This window comes from Cyphellophora attinorum (assembly GCF_001299255.1).
Source record: "Cyphellophora attinorum strain CBS 131958 chromosome Unknown Contig13, whole genome shotgun sequence".
Taxonomy (NCBI): Eukaryota; Fungi; Ascomycota; class Eurotiomycetes; order Chaetothyriales; family Cyphellophoraceae; genus Cyphellophora; species Cyphellophora attinorum.
Window position 1 is genome coordinate 138,751 of NW_017253241.1, and position 15,722 is coordinate 154,472.

The 15,722-nt window shown below is 53.5% G+C and overlaps 5 protein-coding genes across 5 annotated transcripts; 4 read left to right on the forward strand and 1 right to left on the reverse strand.

Moving 5' to 3' along the window:
* Positions 1-554: 554 nt before the first annotated feature.
* AB675_11283 (60S ribosomal protein L10-A) lies at positions 555-2,732 on the forward strand (the record flags this gene model as incomplete). Its single annotated transcript, XM_018140114.1, has 4 exons — positions 555-630; positions 679-833; positions 918-1,009; positions 2,282-2,732. The coding sequence occupies 4 exons, from the start codon at positions 555-557 to the stop codon at positions 2,730-2,732; spliced, it is 774 nt and encodes a 257-aa protein (XP_017999857.1).
* Positions 2,733-3,709: 977 nt separating this feature from the next.
* AB675_11284 (uncharacterized protein) lies at positions 3,710-4,294 on the forward strand (the record flags this gene model as incomplete). The annotated part of the gene is made up of 1 exon (XM_018140115.1): positions 3,710-4,294. The coding sequence occupies one exon, from the start codon at positions 3,710-3,712 to the stop codon at positions 4,292-4,294; it is 585 nt and encodes a 194-aa protein (XP_018000003.1).
* Positions 4,295-4,365: 71 nt separating this feature from the next.
* Positions 4,366-5,397, forward strand: AB675_11285 (uncharacterized protein; the record flags this gene model as incomplete). Its single annotated transcript, XM_018140116.1, has 1 exon — positions 4,366-5,397. The coding sequence occupies one exon, from the start codon at positions 4,366-4,368 to the stop codon at positions 5,395-5,397; it is 1,032 nt and encodes a 343-aa protein (XP_017999953.1).
* Positions 5,398-6,155: 758 nt separating this feature from the next.
* On the forward strand, positions 6,156-8,236 carry AB675_11286 (Oligosaccharide translocation protein RFT1; the record flags this gene model as incomplete). The annotated part of the gene is made up of 2 exons (XM_018140117.1): positions 6,156-6,885; positions 6,915-8,236. The coding sequence occupies 2 exons, from the start codon at positions 6,156-6,158 to the stop codon at positions 8,234-8,236; spliced, it is 2,052 nt and encodes a 683-aa protein (XP_018000101.1).
* Positions 8,237-8,557: 321 nt separating this feature from the next.
* Positions 8,558-9,295, reverse strand: AB675_11287 (Riboflavin kinase; the record flags this gene model as incomplete). The annotated part of the gene is made up of 1 exon (XM_018140118.1): positions 8,558-9,295. The coding sequence occupies one exon, from the start codon at positions 9,293-9,295 to the stop codon at positions 8,558-8,560; it is 738 nt and encodes a 245-aa protein (XP_018000049.1).
* Positions 9,296-15,722: the final 6,427 nt, after the last annotated feature.

Below are 15,722 nucleotides of genomic sequence, written 5' to 3' on the forward strand. Positions count from 1 at the left end.
GGCGCTTTGTCTGATAGTGCTATGTAAGTCGCAGAAAGTTTCCCGGCAGCCTGGCTTAGTTTTGAAACATGCGATCTTCAACTGGGCATTGACTGCAAGGGTTCGCTTGCCGGCAGACAGCCAGGACCCGGGTAATCAGAGCTGATATACTTGCGCCACGACTGAGCCACAACACACGACTGGGAGGATGCTGGGATCTGCAGTCAGTGTTCAGCAGCGAGATCTGTCCGAAGACGTCGCGCCATCTTCCTTCTAAGAAGCCGTTATCACTGTCAGCGTAGAATCATTATTTGCATTCCCAACGCAAGCATCAGCACATGCGAAGGCATCCCAGTCGCATTCCACGCTGCTGCAGTCGTCCGGGCGGCCCCGCGCTCAACGCCGATTGACTTTGGCAGGGGAGGATTTGCGTGGTTGGCCTTTCCATTCACCGTAGTGCCAAGATTTCTACTTGCGCACCTGGAACCAAAATTCAAACACTGGTCTGCAGCAATTATTACCGAACACCACTTCAATCTGTCCATCCAACAAGTCGACCACTACACACCGTCGAGATGGCTCCCAAGAAGGCGAAGAGAGATGCGAACAGTATCAACGCCAAGTTGGCCCTGGTCATCAAATCCGGCAGAGGTCAGTCCATCGCAATACCATCTTGGTTTGTGTCTCTAACCATCGCAGTCACTCTGGGCTACAAGTCAACCTTGAAGTCGCTACGAACTGGCAAGGCCAAGCTCGTCATCATCTCCGGCAACACACCTCCTCTCCGCAAGTCCGAACTCGAGTACTACAGCATGCTGTCAAAGACCAACGTCCACCACTTCTCCGGAAACAACGTGAGTTCACATATCAAAAGGAGCAGGCCCTGAGAAGAAGCCTAGCCGCTTCGGAGGGATGTAATGCTAATATCTGCCTAACAGATTGAGCTGGGCACCGCTTGCGGCAAACTCTACAGATGTTCGACCATGGCCATCCTCGATGCAGGCGATTCTGATATCCTTTCCGCCCAGCAGTAGATGTCCTGTCGATTCGGAACGGGTGCATTACCGGGTCTTCTGTGCGGTGTGCGGAGGGGCATGATCACAGGTGGGGAATATGGCTTTATACTGCAGTCACCAGGACCGCCTCTCATCGTGGTGGTGTTCGCGGTTGCGACTGCCATCTTCGCATGCGTCGACTGTCTGGTCACCCATCGCGGCTCCCTTCTCTGGGTCGACCAAAGACTGCGTCCGAGCGACTCAGCAGAGTGCTGAGAGACGCCGCCTGCGTGCCACCGATATGCCTCCGACCTTTTTTTAGCAACGAGATAGCGAATGCAATGCATCTCTACTGAACACAGAACGACTCATCTGAAGTTAGTGGGGAACACTTTGCTGCGCACAAAGCTGCATTTCTACGAAAAGTGTGCAATCAATAACCCACCTATTATTCGGGATTTATGTACTGCGCGATCTTTGCGATGCCGCAGAAAATCGTACGCGCCGACGGTGCGCTTGACCCAGCTCAGTACGAGGTCTCGTCCCACTGTCAAATCCTCGTGCACGACGGCATAACCATTGAAGTGATGTCGGCGGCAACTCGTTCCGGGTCCGACTTTCGTGACTCACTGCGAATATCATTTGGACTCGCATAGACTGTCCTCGAGGCTGCATTAGGGCCCCTTTGACACAATGATCCACACTCTCACTGCAGTGCCTTTGACGTTATGCACACAGCAAGCTGGAGTAGCTCTCGAGAAGAAGTCTTTGGGAGTCATAACAGTCACGTGATTATCGAGAGCAGTATCGTAATGGGACTAGCGCCCACATAGTCTTGGCGGTGCTTTGAAATCCGGCTCAGAATCGCCCACTTAACCTCGCCGCCGCCGTTCACTCTTCCCTTCTTCGACACCACTCTTTTCTCCCAAACTTCTGTGCAATCCGTCAAGATGGCCAGAAGACCCGCGAGATGTTACCGCTACTGCAAGAACAAGGTACGCACCTCCAGAAGGGCGATGTTGCGCAGTGACGCACACGACCCGATGACGAACTTTGAAGAGATTCTAATTCAGCAGTAGCCCTACCCGAAGTCTCGCTTCAACCGTGGTGTGCCCGATCCTAAGATCCGCATCTTCGATCTTGGTCGCAAGCGTGCCAATGTCGACGAGTTCCCTCTGTGCGTCCACATGGTTTCCAACGAGTACGAACAATTGAGCTCCGAAGCCCTCGAGGCCGCCCGTATTTGCGCCAACAAGTAAGATAATATCACAAAAGAAAGGTCAAGCAGAAGGTCTAACGTTGCACAGGTACCTCGTCAAGATCACCGGCAAGGAAGGTTTCCATCTCCGTGTCCGCGCCCACCCATACCACGTCGTCCGCATCAACAAGATGTTGTCGTGCGCTGGTGCCGATAGACTGCAGACTGGAATGCGTGGTGCTTGGGGTAAGCCCAACGGCACCGTCGCTCGTGTCAACATTGGTCAGATTCTCCTCTCAGTCCGCACCAAGGACAAGGATCGGGCCACCGCTATCGAAGCTCTCCGCCGCTCGATGTACAAGTTCCCTGGTCGCCAAAAGATCATCGTCAGCAAGAACTGGGGCTTCACTCCTCTGCGACGCGATGACTACATCAAGCTCAAGCAGGAAGGTCGTCTTCTCCAGGACGGTGCCTATGTTCAGTTCCAGCGCAACAAAGGCAAGCTCGAGCACAACATTAAGCGTTTCCCGGGAGCGTACGAGGCGACGTCTGAGGCTTAGAGTCATTTGATTTGTACGGAAAAGGCCACAAAGACACGACTAGACTTCAACGGGCGGAAATTGCTTCTGCATATTCGGAGTCGTGCTGAGATAGTACGGAAAATGAGACAAATGATTCCCCAGAGTCGATGATTTCCACGCACTGATTGTTTCATTCTTCCGCGGGTGATGGTTCCGAACTCGCCTATGGCCTGCTTCATGATGAGTTCGATCGATTGAGATATGATGGAATTCCCGGATTTGGTTCGGTGCTCAATAACCTTGAGTTCGTAGCCCGTCGCGAAACTCATCAGCCGGCACAGCGGAATGATGGGAGAGCCTTAAGGCACCATCAGCTGAACATGTTGTAAGCCCCAGGCCTTACAGCACCAAAAGCCTTGATGTGCTCAAAGGCCCCCTCAGAACCGCTCTTGTCGATGTACTTCGCAACGACATCTCTATGCGGCGCTCGTAGAGCGGATTGTACTTTCCGAGAAAACCGCCGCTTATCTATCACGTTCTCTTGAAGCGGGAATCTTCTTGTCGCGGATAAAGCAGCCCCCCCACTCAGATGAACAGGGATCACCAACCTTGGAACGCATCTCCCTCATCTAATCCGTATTCACCAGACCACCTGTCACTCGCCCCTTCCAACATTCTCAAACGATTTGATTATTACACGACATCGCATCGTCCAGAACGAGAGTACTTCCTATTCAGCAACCATAAGTCACTCATTAACTCGAGCTCTTTGACTAATCGCGAGGACCTTTGTTTGCTCGCCTTTCGAAGCCTAAATGATGACATCCTGGATCCCCAACTGACTTGACCAACTATCACGCCTCCACTCCGTGTCGCTCCGCGTGACCGCGATCACCTCGAAACTACGAAAGCTGTTCGAATATAGCTGTTCCTTCAGATATTCTTTGTCACAAAGGGTCAGTGATTTACTGCAGCGGCTGTAGGGCATCGTCCCTCCCGCTTTCACCTTCCTCGATATGGCCTTTCAGGCTGGCCCGACTGTACCACGCCAGATTCTCCGCAATGTGAGCCAGGAAGCGGCTTCGAGTTCCATTGACACAACACGTCGACCCCAAGTCGAAGACTCACAAGAATGGATTCTGTTCTCGCCTTCACAAGTTGGATCGAGTACAGACAGATCAAGCCAGACCGTCGGACACTCACGAACGAGCGAGTTACTATCACTGCAAACCGCTGGTCGGTCGCAGCTAGACTCAGAAGCCCTTGACGAGAACCTGACCGAAGATGGCGAGCTTGATACACTAGACGAAGGCCTCCACGCTTTTCAAGAGCCACTGTTCCCAGTGCCAACTCAACAGTCGCAAGGCGCGGTTCTCCCAGCACATGATGGACTCGGCTCGTTCCAGGCGTCAAGTCCCCCAGTCTTAGAGCAACTATGGAGGCACGAGCAGTACAATCCCAAGAGAAAGCATGATGGCCACCATCGCAGACCTTCTAGCGTTCAGAGGCGGCTCGACACAATCGAGGAGCTGGAAGCACAGGCGAACGAGGACAAACGAGTACGCATAGAGAAGTGGCGTTTGGATCAGTCAGAAGCATGATGGCAGAAGTCGAGCGAGAGACAAGACGGCAGATGCGTCGACAGTCAATGCGGCAAGGCGGTACTTCAACTATGGAGGACATACTTGGATCGACGCCCAAGCAGAGCGACTACTTGAAGCCTGCAGCGGCGGAAGAAGCGGAGGACGAAACAGAGCCATTTTGGCGACGGCTTACTCGCAAATTCATCCGCGACATCATAGGTATTGATGAGCCACTTCTCTCGGTCATCGTTGGCGAGTCATTACCCGAAGAAGCTCAATCAGAGGTCAAGGCAGTACCATTGGCCACTATTCCCGAGTCCTCTACTGCGGTGTCGATCAACACAGACAACGCCTGGCGAGATCGGCTGTTACAGCGGATAGCTCGTGAACTCGGCGTCTGTGTATCAGCAATCTCGCCACATTCGGGTGCCTTTACCACCTACACATCCCAAATGCATGACTATGCGGGCATGCGGCTGCAGCCCAGCACAACGCCTCCAAAGGAATCACCTTTGACTCGTCCATCGATTCAGGCGCAACCTCAAGCAATATTGTCATCCACACTCACCCCTCAATTCTCACCAACAATACACAGTCCTCACCACGCTGCAACATGGGGCTTCGAAGAGGCGGACGAGCCAGCATTAAGCACAACATCATCTCATTTAGCCGACTCCCTTGATCTACAGCGCGAACGCGAGTACTGGGAACGCGCTGTAGACGTCCGAATGGTCTTCCGCTTCCTCAAGGACCGCATCGTTGGTCGCAGCACGCCACAGCCACACGACCACGACTTGAAAAAGTCCAGCCTGGGCACCTCACCCGAAGCAATTGGTCAGCGCAGCGCCATCATACGTCAGCACCATCCCCTTGTTGCAAGAGCACACGCGAGACCGACGACAGCAGCACTGGCCGCAAGGCGTGGAAGTCAAGGGCAGAATGTGGCAGCAGGCCCTACAATCAGGCGGCCGAGCAGCAGCTGTGCGAGCGAGAGTGTCAAGAGCCGGAGTCGTACCAGCTCAAAGGGGACAGGCACTGGAAGCAGGAACTATTGGGACCTTGGAGGCAGTGTTGGGAGTGGCAGCGTGCTGGCAAGCGGCGGCCTATGGGGTGAGGCTTGAACACTTTGAGCGTGCGATGAAACGCATTGTATGACTACGATCACGAGGACGGCGTAACGGATTGGGCGGATGATGCATGAGCGATTCGATCCACGAATGGACGATAGCAGCATAGACGTAGACGAATGTTGCTGAAAGCTGGATGTACGGCTGTCGCGGCCTAGTGTCAGATCAAGAGCCACTTAAAGGCGATGCGATACCATGAAATGTCAACTCATTGTGCTAGTACGAATAAACCTCTGCAATAGACATGACTTCTAACTTGATAATGAGCTGAGTAGACATGCTGTGGAAGCGCTGATGCCAGAGCTTCGGCTAACCCCATGATGGCGCCTGCTTCGCGACTAAGTTCAACTCATGCCGTGGAAGGAGCAAGAGGCATTTATTTAGCCTTGCGACTGCTTCGATAATGAACTAACACCCACACCACTCCCTTCGAAGGCCTCCTCGTGCTCGAGAGCCTTTCTCCGATTCTCAGAGTGCAGACCATTAGACAAGATGGGCAGCGGACGAGGCGAAAAGGCGGCCATTTTCTGCTCCCAATTGCTGGTGGGGTCCAGTGAGGCAACCACATATCCTGCCTTCGATGTTGTGCACAGTATTTCTGCCTCATCAATGTACCAGCGCGCCATTTCCGAGATGCTCACCTGCTCCTGCAAAGCCTGTGCCTTGACAGTTTCGGCATCTGTTGCTCTTTGAGCAACGCTGTACGTGCGAGGGGCAGCCCCTTTGGAGCCGTCGCCCATCGAGTCTACGCTATGTCTGGAGGCACAGCCCTCCTCATACTAACGCAGTTGGTCTCACGAGGGTGCACGTTCATTGGCAATCGCTTGGTCCTCAACTACTCGTCACCGACTCTTCTCGGCATCGCTGTTCAGCTCGAGCTTCGCTCGATCACGACCTTGTACTTTGCTCGCGAGTCACTTCGAGTAGCACTACAGCGACAGCCACAGGTAGCGATATCCGATACCAGTGCGGACACAATTTCGACATCCAACAAGTCTGGCGATCGTTTCAATCAGCTTCAGGGCGCCATCAACACCTCATATCTCGTCGTTGTTCTCGGGCTTGCAGTAGGATCTATTCTGTTCAGCCAATACCTCGCACGTGCGTCAGATGAAGTCGTCTTGTCTCCAAGCTTCCCAACTGTCCATCTACTGTATGCTATTGCTACAGTCGCTGAGCTGAGTTCAGAGCCTGCGTTCGTTGTCATTCAGCAGCAGGGTCTCTATGGCGCACGTGCCACTGCTGAGTCGAGTGCTGCTGTCGCGAAGGTGTTGGTAGCATTGGGCATGGCTGTGTTCGAACATTCCCGTGGGAGCTCACCCAGTGCGCTGCCTTATGCAGCAGGACAGCTCGCTTACGGCCTTACGATAGCTGTCCTCTACTGGCGAGCGGCTGGAAAGGCTTCGAGGCCCACTGAGGCATCACTCCTGCCTGGCGGCCTGCACACCCAGTCGGCTCAGAAGAACACGCGCTGCTTGGACTGTTTCCGACTTCCTTACTGAAGCTTTCAGGGACGCTTTACTTCCAGTCGACATTCAAGCAGGGCCTTACGACGGGCGACCAGTGGCTTCTGGACTCTGTGGCACCGCTTGCGGACCAAGGCGCCTTCGCTATCGCCAGTAACTATTCTGGCCTGCTGGCTAGGCTCGTCTTTCAACCCATTGAGGAGTCAAGCCGGAACGTCTTTGGACAGTTGCTTAATACTCCTGGTGACGCCACCAGCGACGTGAACACGAGCGAACACCAAGAGACCTTGGCGGCCGGAAGGATCGCTGAAACAACAACGTCGAGTCCTTCAAAGATCGCTCGCGTTCTTCGCCATCTGTCCCTCATCTTACACACCTACACCTTGGTCAGTCTCCCGATACTTGTCTTCGGTCCTCCGCTGCTCCCAGCTCTAGTCCCTCTCGCTCTACCCCGCGAATTCCGTAACGACTCCACGACTACTCTTTTCCAATCTTACGTCTTTTATCTCCCACTGATGGCGGTCAATGGGGTCATCGATGCCTTCGTCACAAGCGTAGCTACGCCCGCACAGCTATGGTGGCAGAGCGTAGGCATGATCGGCTTCACGGGACTGTATGGTGCAGCAGCCTGGCTTTTCCTGAGCATATGGGGTACGGGACCAGAGGGGCTCGTATGGACTCAGACAGTCGTCATGCTTGCGCGAGTGGCGTGGGGCGTGGCCTTCGTCTCATCGTGGATCGAAAGGACCCGACAAATACGGCAGAAACCTCTTGTTTCAGGCTTGGACAAGCATGCATCCGCCAACGGTCTTTCCGACAGGCCCGGAAGCAATACAGAACACGAGCTGGATGATGATTGGTCTGGTGTCTCGCAACGAAGCTTATCGCTGACCACAGCAGCGGCGATTAAACGCCAAACAGCAGAATCATACCCAAATAGAAACCTGCCCACCCCTACTACCTTCTGGCCCACGACCTTTCCCAGCATGTCCATCATTCTCGCCTCCGGCGCGATCTTCTCCATTCTCCGCACCAACCTCTACAAGAGCACGCCACCCATCGACCGCGCCTCCCCTTCTATCATTATTCCAAAATATCAGCTTGATCCACGCCTCGATCTGTCGCTACCGGGAACACTTCGACAGATGGGCTACTTTGCACTGGCCGCGTTGTGCATGGCAGTCGCGATTTTGTACGAGGAGGGTGCTTTTCTGGGGGAGCTCGCTGGCGAAGTGCTGCCTCAGAATTTGCAGCGAAAATTATGGGGAATGGTTGGGGAGGACTGGAAAAACTATCTGTTGGGGCTGTCGAGTGGACGAGACGGAAAGCAAGGTACGGGTGAGAACGAAGGGAAGAAGTATCTGTAGAGAAATTGCAGAACAGGAACTCGCGAAGAAGACCTCGCGCTAAGTCGACTTAGTCCAGAAAAGTTCAGAGCTACGTCTGTCCTAAACCTGAGCGCCGATTCCAAGGGTGATGTTCGGCAGAGAGTCATCCGGGTCGGCAGGATTGGGATGGAGTGGTCGAAGCCTGACAGTGACATGTTTCTTCATATCACAATAATCTATCCGGCTCTCTATGTCTTCTCTCATCTGCAGAACATCAAAGGAGCCGCTGTCTTACAGTCCACCGGATGTGGTCCTCCGTGAATGCCTTTTACCAGTTTTCGACAGCTCCTTGATTCTACATCAAAGCTTCTCCTGCCCGGCTGTTGCGTCCACACCACCGTCTGGTGCATTCTTGCCACCCCGCGCCTTCCCCACCTCCTCCGCCTCGACCTGTCTCACCTGCTCCTCGGTCCAGCTCTGCCACCATGTGAAGTCGCGTAGCCATTTACCATCCTCCTTTCCCTGCCCAATCACCTCCTGATACCCCTCCCGCTCCAAACTCCGCCGCGCAACGTCACAGTCCGTCTTGATATCGCTGATTAGGGCCTCGAGGCTGTTGTAGTCGTATTCTGGCCTTATAAAGCCTAAAACAAGGAGGTTGAGGGCAGAGTGGTAGAAGTTATGGTCGTGGAAATGGTGGAGGATGTGGATCTCGATTGAGCGGGTCGGGTTGGCGTAGAAGGGGTTGTACCCGATACTCAGCACAGCGGGATACACCGTCGATTCGCCGCTCGTCGACTGCTTACTTCTTCCATCTGCACTGCTCTCACCCAAAGTAAGCTTCGAGTTGTCAGCAGCCTGCCGTGTCTGATCGGTGACCTTGAGCCCAACGAAGCCAAAATACACGCCGCTCTCGAGGTCCGGGTAGGCGGAGAGGCCGGAGGGTGGGATGTTGGCTGTTGGGATGCCTAGCTCTCTGCTTCCTCGTCCGAACCCCTTGATTACTGGGCCTTTGAGCATGATCGGATACGGCGCCTCTGGTCCTGCCTCTGGACCAGCGAAGTCCTCGCGTGGGGTGTCGGGTCTTTGCTTCCCCATCGTTGCGGTTGTGGAATCGGACCGACGGTGAGTGTGACGCAGCAGTGCTCTGCTGGAGTTGTGTTTGTCGTGGGGTATAGTGACACGAATTCACTGATGCCTCGCAGTCGGATGTCCTTGTGTAGCCTCTTGGCGATTTGGCCTCAGGCTGTCTGTGATTATCGACAAGGCGGCCAATTATGCAGCGGTGATCAGGTGCGCGATGGATGAATTGCCGGTGACAGAACTTGGCGCGGCACGATAATTGGCAACGAGATGTTATTGACAAGAAATATGTGTCAGGTCACCTAATGTGCAACTCAGTACGAATTGGTATCTACTGATCGTATCCGTGTTCGGGTTGGGTGAGCCGCAGTGGAGCTTCCAGGAACGGAGGCGGAATGGATCGTTCCGACTTCGACAAGTCACTGTGAAAAGAGGTCAACACGTGGTCTGATACATAGGCAAAGCATGGCGCGAGGTAAGGACGCACTTGAGGAGCTCTAGAATTAGAAAGCGGCCAGACTGTGAAAGAACGTCGTGGTTCAAACCTTTCTGATCTGCCACGATCCATCAGTAGATCTGCCTGCTACCTAGTATGCTATGGAGGTGTGCGTAGTAATTTGGATATCAGAACCCCTTCAGCGATGCATTCGTCAAGGTGCGACCATGAAGGGCTCCTCGCCCTCTCATAGAGCCAACACAGAACTCCGTGTCCCATAGCAATTCCCTCTGTCAATCTATCGACTTCATTCCACGCAGCAGTGGTGGGTCGTTGTCCTTATTCGTTCCATCAGGAAAATGATGGTAGCAGTGCAGTGCGCCACGCGGATGCATTCGTTCCCATTCCTCCTGATTTGTTCCTTCCCTTCAAGAAAGATGGAAAGCACCTTGACCCTCTCTCGTCGCCGTTGTCAATCTCTCCTTTAGCACTTCCTGAGTACTGTAATCTGGCAATTTCAAGTAGTTGACGCACGTCATAACGCTCGGCAGATAATCGTCGCTGGCGTACGGTGGCTCACTTGGCTTGCAGACCACGGTAAACATGGGCGTCAGACTCTTGAATCCACCAATGGGCAGCTTGGGACTGCCAGTCACGAATTGCAAGAAGTCGCGACGCCCTTCTGGCGTAAGCTCGGACATAGTCTGGAGCAAGTTCCGGACGCTCTTGCTGTCCATGTTAAATCCATGATCCGCTTTGACAGAGTCCATCAATGTTTCGATGGACCAATCTTCCTCAACACGACCGAAAAGCATGACCAGCTCTTCGGGAGTAAATGCTTGTAGCGATGAATATGAGAAGACCTCAGAAAAGCCAGCTTGAAAGGACTCGATCTGCTTTCGAACGCCTTGACCGAGACTCATGTCGAGAACGCAGTCGATATACTTCTGTACGTTGTAGGCCGTGACTGCAACGTTGGCACCATCTGTGATCAGCTCAATGTTGGAATGACCTGGGAGAGTGAAATCAAGAGCGAGATCCTCAAGCTTAGCACCCTTGATCTCCAAAGCATCATAAGCCTTCATCTTCTCCGCGGCAGTCGTTTTCGATGCTAGTATGGCTGCGGATGCGTCAGCGACCTCCTGTAGCTGACTGATTGAATTCGCCAGATCCTGATCAATGGTCCGAAGAAGGCCGATAGTCAAGGGAACGGAAGCGTTTGCAGCCAGCTTGAAGAAAGTCTGGTTGAACGAGATGTCGATGATGCGTGCATCGAGCATTGATCGTGCAACAAACTTGCCCATAAGCGAGAAGAGCTGCAACAGCTTCTTGCCGTTGTTGCCACGAGTCATGGACTCCGTCATGGGAGCAGGGAAGAGGCCATTCTTGCCAAAAGCGAAGTCGCCCTCTGTAATCTCATTTTCTCTCCACATTTTGAGCTTTCTCTTCGAAAATTCCTTGGAGACTGTAGAATAGAATTCTAATGTCGGTCCAAGGCCTGTGCCGACCTCGTTGAAATATTCGACTTCTAGGATGCTCGGAGAAGCGCCATACATTTCCAGCACCTTCATCGCAGACTCCAGAATCTTGCCTCTGGAGATGCGAACCTTCTGGCGCTGAGGTCTACCCATCAGCGGACGGTCATCGCGTCGCCGATCACGTCGCTCGTCATTTTCATTTTGACTGCTCTGCCAGCGAGTGATTGAGCGTGAGTAGCCGAAAGAAGTGGACTGTAAGAAGAGATGACGTGTTTCGAAAGGAAACAAGAATGGGAAGCCACGAGCCAAATCTTCTGACCAGTCTGGGAGGCAATTACTTGCAACGATAAGTGGTTCTTCGAGCTGTCGATTCATCTTTGCGGTCAATTTTGTGTTGATGAATGAAGCCAACGGCTCGGGCTGCATATGCACACCCGCGTCACCGAGCACATCGAATAAACCAGCATTCAGCTCATGCAGTAGACGCATCAACACAAGTATGGACGACGTGTTGGGGTGACCGGCGAGGGACGGAGCGAGCTCGCCGTCAGCGACGACTTTGTCCTGATTTCTGGCAGCCAGTTCTGACGCAGATGGTGGAGGTCCTTTGACCTTTCGAAAGGTTGCTGTATGAAGACCAGACCACACCCCTCGGCCAGAAGCATCTTGAGCAGCATCGCGGTTGTGGTGGACAGCACGGTATATTGTCGTATGGTTTGGGATGACGTTACCATCCATGCTGAACTCGATGTGCCAGTCTTGCGGAACCGATTGCAAGGCTGCAGCGTATGAAAGGCGGCCGGCAGTTCGCAAGCTTCCGCTGCGAAGACTCGGGGAGTCTGATGATGTTGGGCGGCCCGCACCAGGCACCGGTGTGCCGGGTTGAGGTGTGACGATACGAGTACCATCTTCCTGACGGGCAGTGACCTTGCCAGAAGATGCAACTTCCATGTTCACAGGAGCGGGTTCTGGCATGTCGTCGTCCGACATGTCATCGTCTAGACCATCAACAAAAGCCTCGAGGGTGGCATCCCCAGGATCGTCCATGCCGTCTTCGTCATCGTCGACTGGCTTTTCGTCGGCGCACTCCAGCTTAGGTTCTTGGCTTTGCGTGCTGGGTTCTGGCGGCGTTGTAATATCGGCAGTCGAAGCAGTGGATGCTTGAGCTCGTCGAAGCGACGCACGCCTAGTGATCATCGCTTCTGTTGTTGTAGCTGGTGTGCGAGGCGGTTCAGCGTCCTGCTTAGCCTGCGAAGAGGGACGAGTCGGAGGCCTGGAATCAGCCGCGGCACGAAGGGCAGCCAGTTCCTGGCCGAAGGGAGAAAAGAGCCCAGATTCCACAGCGCCGGTCAACTGCGCCATACGGGAGTTGGCCAGATGTGAGATCAATTCACGTCGTCTATCGGTGCTTGATTTCTCGGGGCCGCTGAAGCGAGGTCGGAGATAGTCATCGAGTGCTTTGAATGTGGCGATGGCGTGGATGGACACAATCATCTCCCGATACGGCTTCGGAATATCGCTGTTCTCGTCAGCCACGAGTCGCAATCGCAACTGCCTCGAGAGCATTGATGTAGAACTGCTTCTGTTGTTCTCTGAAGCATTGTTGTTGACAGTCAAGACTTCGAAGTGCTCGGCACGACTTAGGAGATCTTGCAGCTTATCAATGAGAATGGTCAGCGCCGACGACGTTCCTTTGGCACTCATGAATGCCGCCAGGAAGTCAGCTCGAGCAGTCTCGTAAGAAGCAGAATCGCTGCTGAGAACACCGACGAGAACGCGAATGACGCCCGAGTCGAGCAGTTCCGAGCTCGTGATGCTTTCGAGAGCATTGCCGTCGAAGTAGGTGCTCAAACGTTGAAATAAATCTCGTCCACTCGCAACTGACGTTACTGAGTAGCACTTCTCGATGTCACTGGCTAGAGACTGTAGATCTGCACGTATCGCGAGAGCCTTGGCCTTCAACTCGTGCCCTCTTCCGCTATCGTGCTTTTCGATGAATGCTTTGGCTTGTATGATGACGAGGTCATCATCTGCAGTTGTGGTAGGAGGTGGTGGTGGCTCATCGGACGAATCAGAGTCCCCATCATCCATTTGTTGCTCTTCGGTGATCTCAATCTCATCGCCTTGCTCGTCCTCGTTTTCAGCGTCGTCATCCTCATCATCGCCGTCTTCGTCATCCTCTTCGTCATCCTCATCACGATCGCTTTCAGCTGCTGACGGACCGACAGGGGTGAAGCCATCAGTGCTTTGCGCCTGTTTCTCAGTCATTGTTGCATCCTCTGCAGGTGCGACGCTCGTCGAATCAGTGGCCGGCGTAATTGGTCGACCAGCGCGGGTCGTCAGAACTTCGACGGGTGCCGAAACGGTACGACCTGCAAGCTTCTGAATCTCTCCGATGACGCCCTCACGGTGGAATTGGTATTGATAGATGGTCTCGAGACGCTCGAAGAGCAATTCAGAAGCCTGAAGAGCAGCCACAACCAGACTCGGATGATCCTCTTGTGAAAGAATTGATGCCAGAAAAGATGCATATGGCACAGGTCTCAACGCCTCCTCGATCACTGACACTTCAAGATTGGACAACATCTTCAGATGAGCGGTTAGAACCTTCTGCCGTACACTCAGGTTGACAGTGCTGGAATAGGCATTGGTCAGGGTAGGCATCAGTATAACGGCAAAGCGACGTGTAGCTTCCTTGCATGTTTCCAACATTTCCAAACGCTTTGAACTGCGGCCGGAGTGTATCGTATGTGCCGAGTCCGCGGCATCATCGTCAACGGTGCGGACGTCGAGGTCCATGAGGCTGGGATCCTTGGAGAACTTAGCCGGCGGAAGCAGCTCGCAGATGACGTTGAGAGCCTCGTAGATCTGTTCTCGGGGACGATGAATAAGTGCCTGCATTATTACCACAGAGTCTAGCTTGGACGCAGCATCCGAAGTCTCGTCCGGAGGCGATACGCCAGTGAGGATTTGATAGAGAGTGTCGACAACCTTCATCTTGAGAAGCTCTACTGACAGGGTCGGACTTGCTCGTGCAACAATAGCCAAAACGCGCAGGAACTCGGTATGGATGTTCGCTCCAATCATATTGGTAGTGCCTGGCAGCAGCAGACCTAAGACGGCTCTCAGAAGCGCTGGATCGACCAACTGTTCCAGCTTGTCCGGACTGTGTCTGAAGCTGTCGATGACCCTAGTGACACAAAGACAGCCTTGCTCGACAACCTTCTGATCATGGCTGACAAGAACATTTTGCAAAATCGGCATGACATCTTTAATGACGGCGAAGGAGTCGTGAGGAATGTTGCGGCAGCAGTTGGCCGCAGTCGTCACAGCAGTACGTTGTGTGCCAGTTGCGAAGAAGTCGAGGAACTGTAGACAGGCAGTGAGACCACCTTCGCGGACTATAGACGCGGGAAAGTCGACCGAGATCTTGGACAGTGTGCTTAGCGCTTGTTCGGCAACGTCAATATACTGAATGTCGAGCAGCTTTTGACACAGGACTGGCACTGCTCCGCCATAGACCACATGAGCGACTGAGCCACGCATAGCCTCCATCAAATTGGCAATGCATCGACAAGCAAGTAGCATTATCTCGGGGTTCTCCTCTCCAGTGAAAGGATTGGGCTGCATTAACGCTACCAGTTCCTTGACATATGCATCGGGAGCGAAATGGCCTGATAGATTGTCCTCGTTAGACACGAGCAGCAGATTACTCAATTCTTCCAGAGCCACCATCTGCATGTCAGGAGAGTCATTGCGTCTCAAGTTGGCCAAGATGTCCTTGAATCTGGAAGACATGCCACTCATCATACCACTCAAGGCTCGCAGGGTGTGTGACATTCTAGCGTTACCGAACAGTGCAGACGAGAAGGGATCTGCAGGGTCGTCGTCGGCTCCTGGACTGGCAGCATCGGCACTTTCGTTGTTGTCTGGAGGTGGAGGAGATGGACTAGAGTCTTCTCTATCTCTCGACGGTGGTTTTGATGCCGGCTCTTCATCTGACTTTTGAGGTTGATCTGACCCCTTCTTGGACAGCCGCTTCTTTTGTCGACGGGCAGGTGGCGTTTGTGTAGATGGTGATGTCTCTTGAGCCGCTTTCTTATTGCTTCTCGACGAAGGTCTCTTGGATGAGGATTTAGCAGTTGGAGCGGCTGCCTTTTCCTCGGTGTACTTCGATGAAGAACTTGAACGAGCCATCAGCGGACGTTCGTTGCCCGCGTTGCCCGCAGTCTTGTCATTATCGAATCCATTGTTCGACATTGCCGGATTTAGATTGACCTTTCTACGGTTCTCTCGCTTCGAGTTGGCTCTGGACGTGGTCTGAGGAGGCGCTTCAGAAGACGTCTTCTGCCTCTTTGAACGGCGTCGGGGCGAGGGCTGAGTAGGTCCTGTGGCGTCGACTTCAGGTGAATGCGGATCGGATTGTGGGTTGGCTTTTCGTTTCTTAGATGAAAGATTTGGAGGGTCGATAGGAGGATCAGCGTCCTCCTGTTGCAGTCGGGCTGCGGAACGAGTGACTCTGGACGAC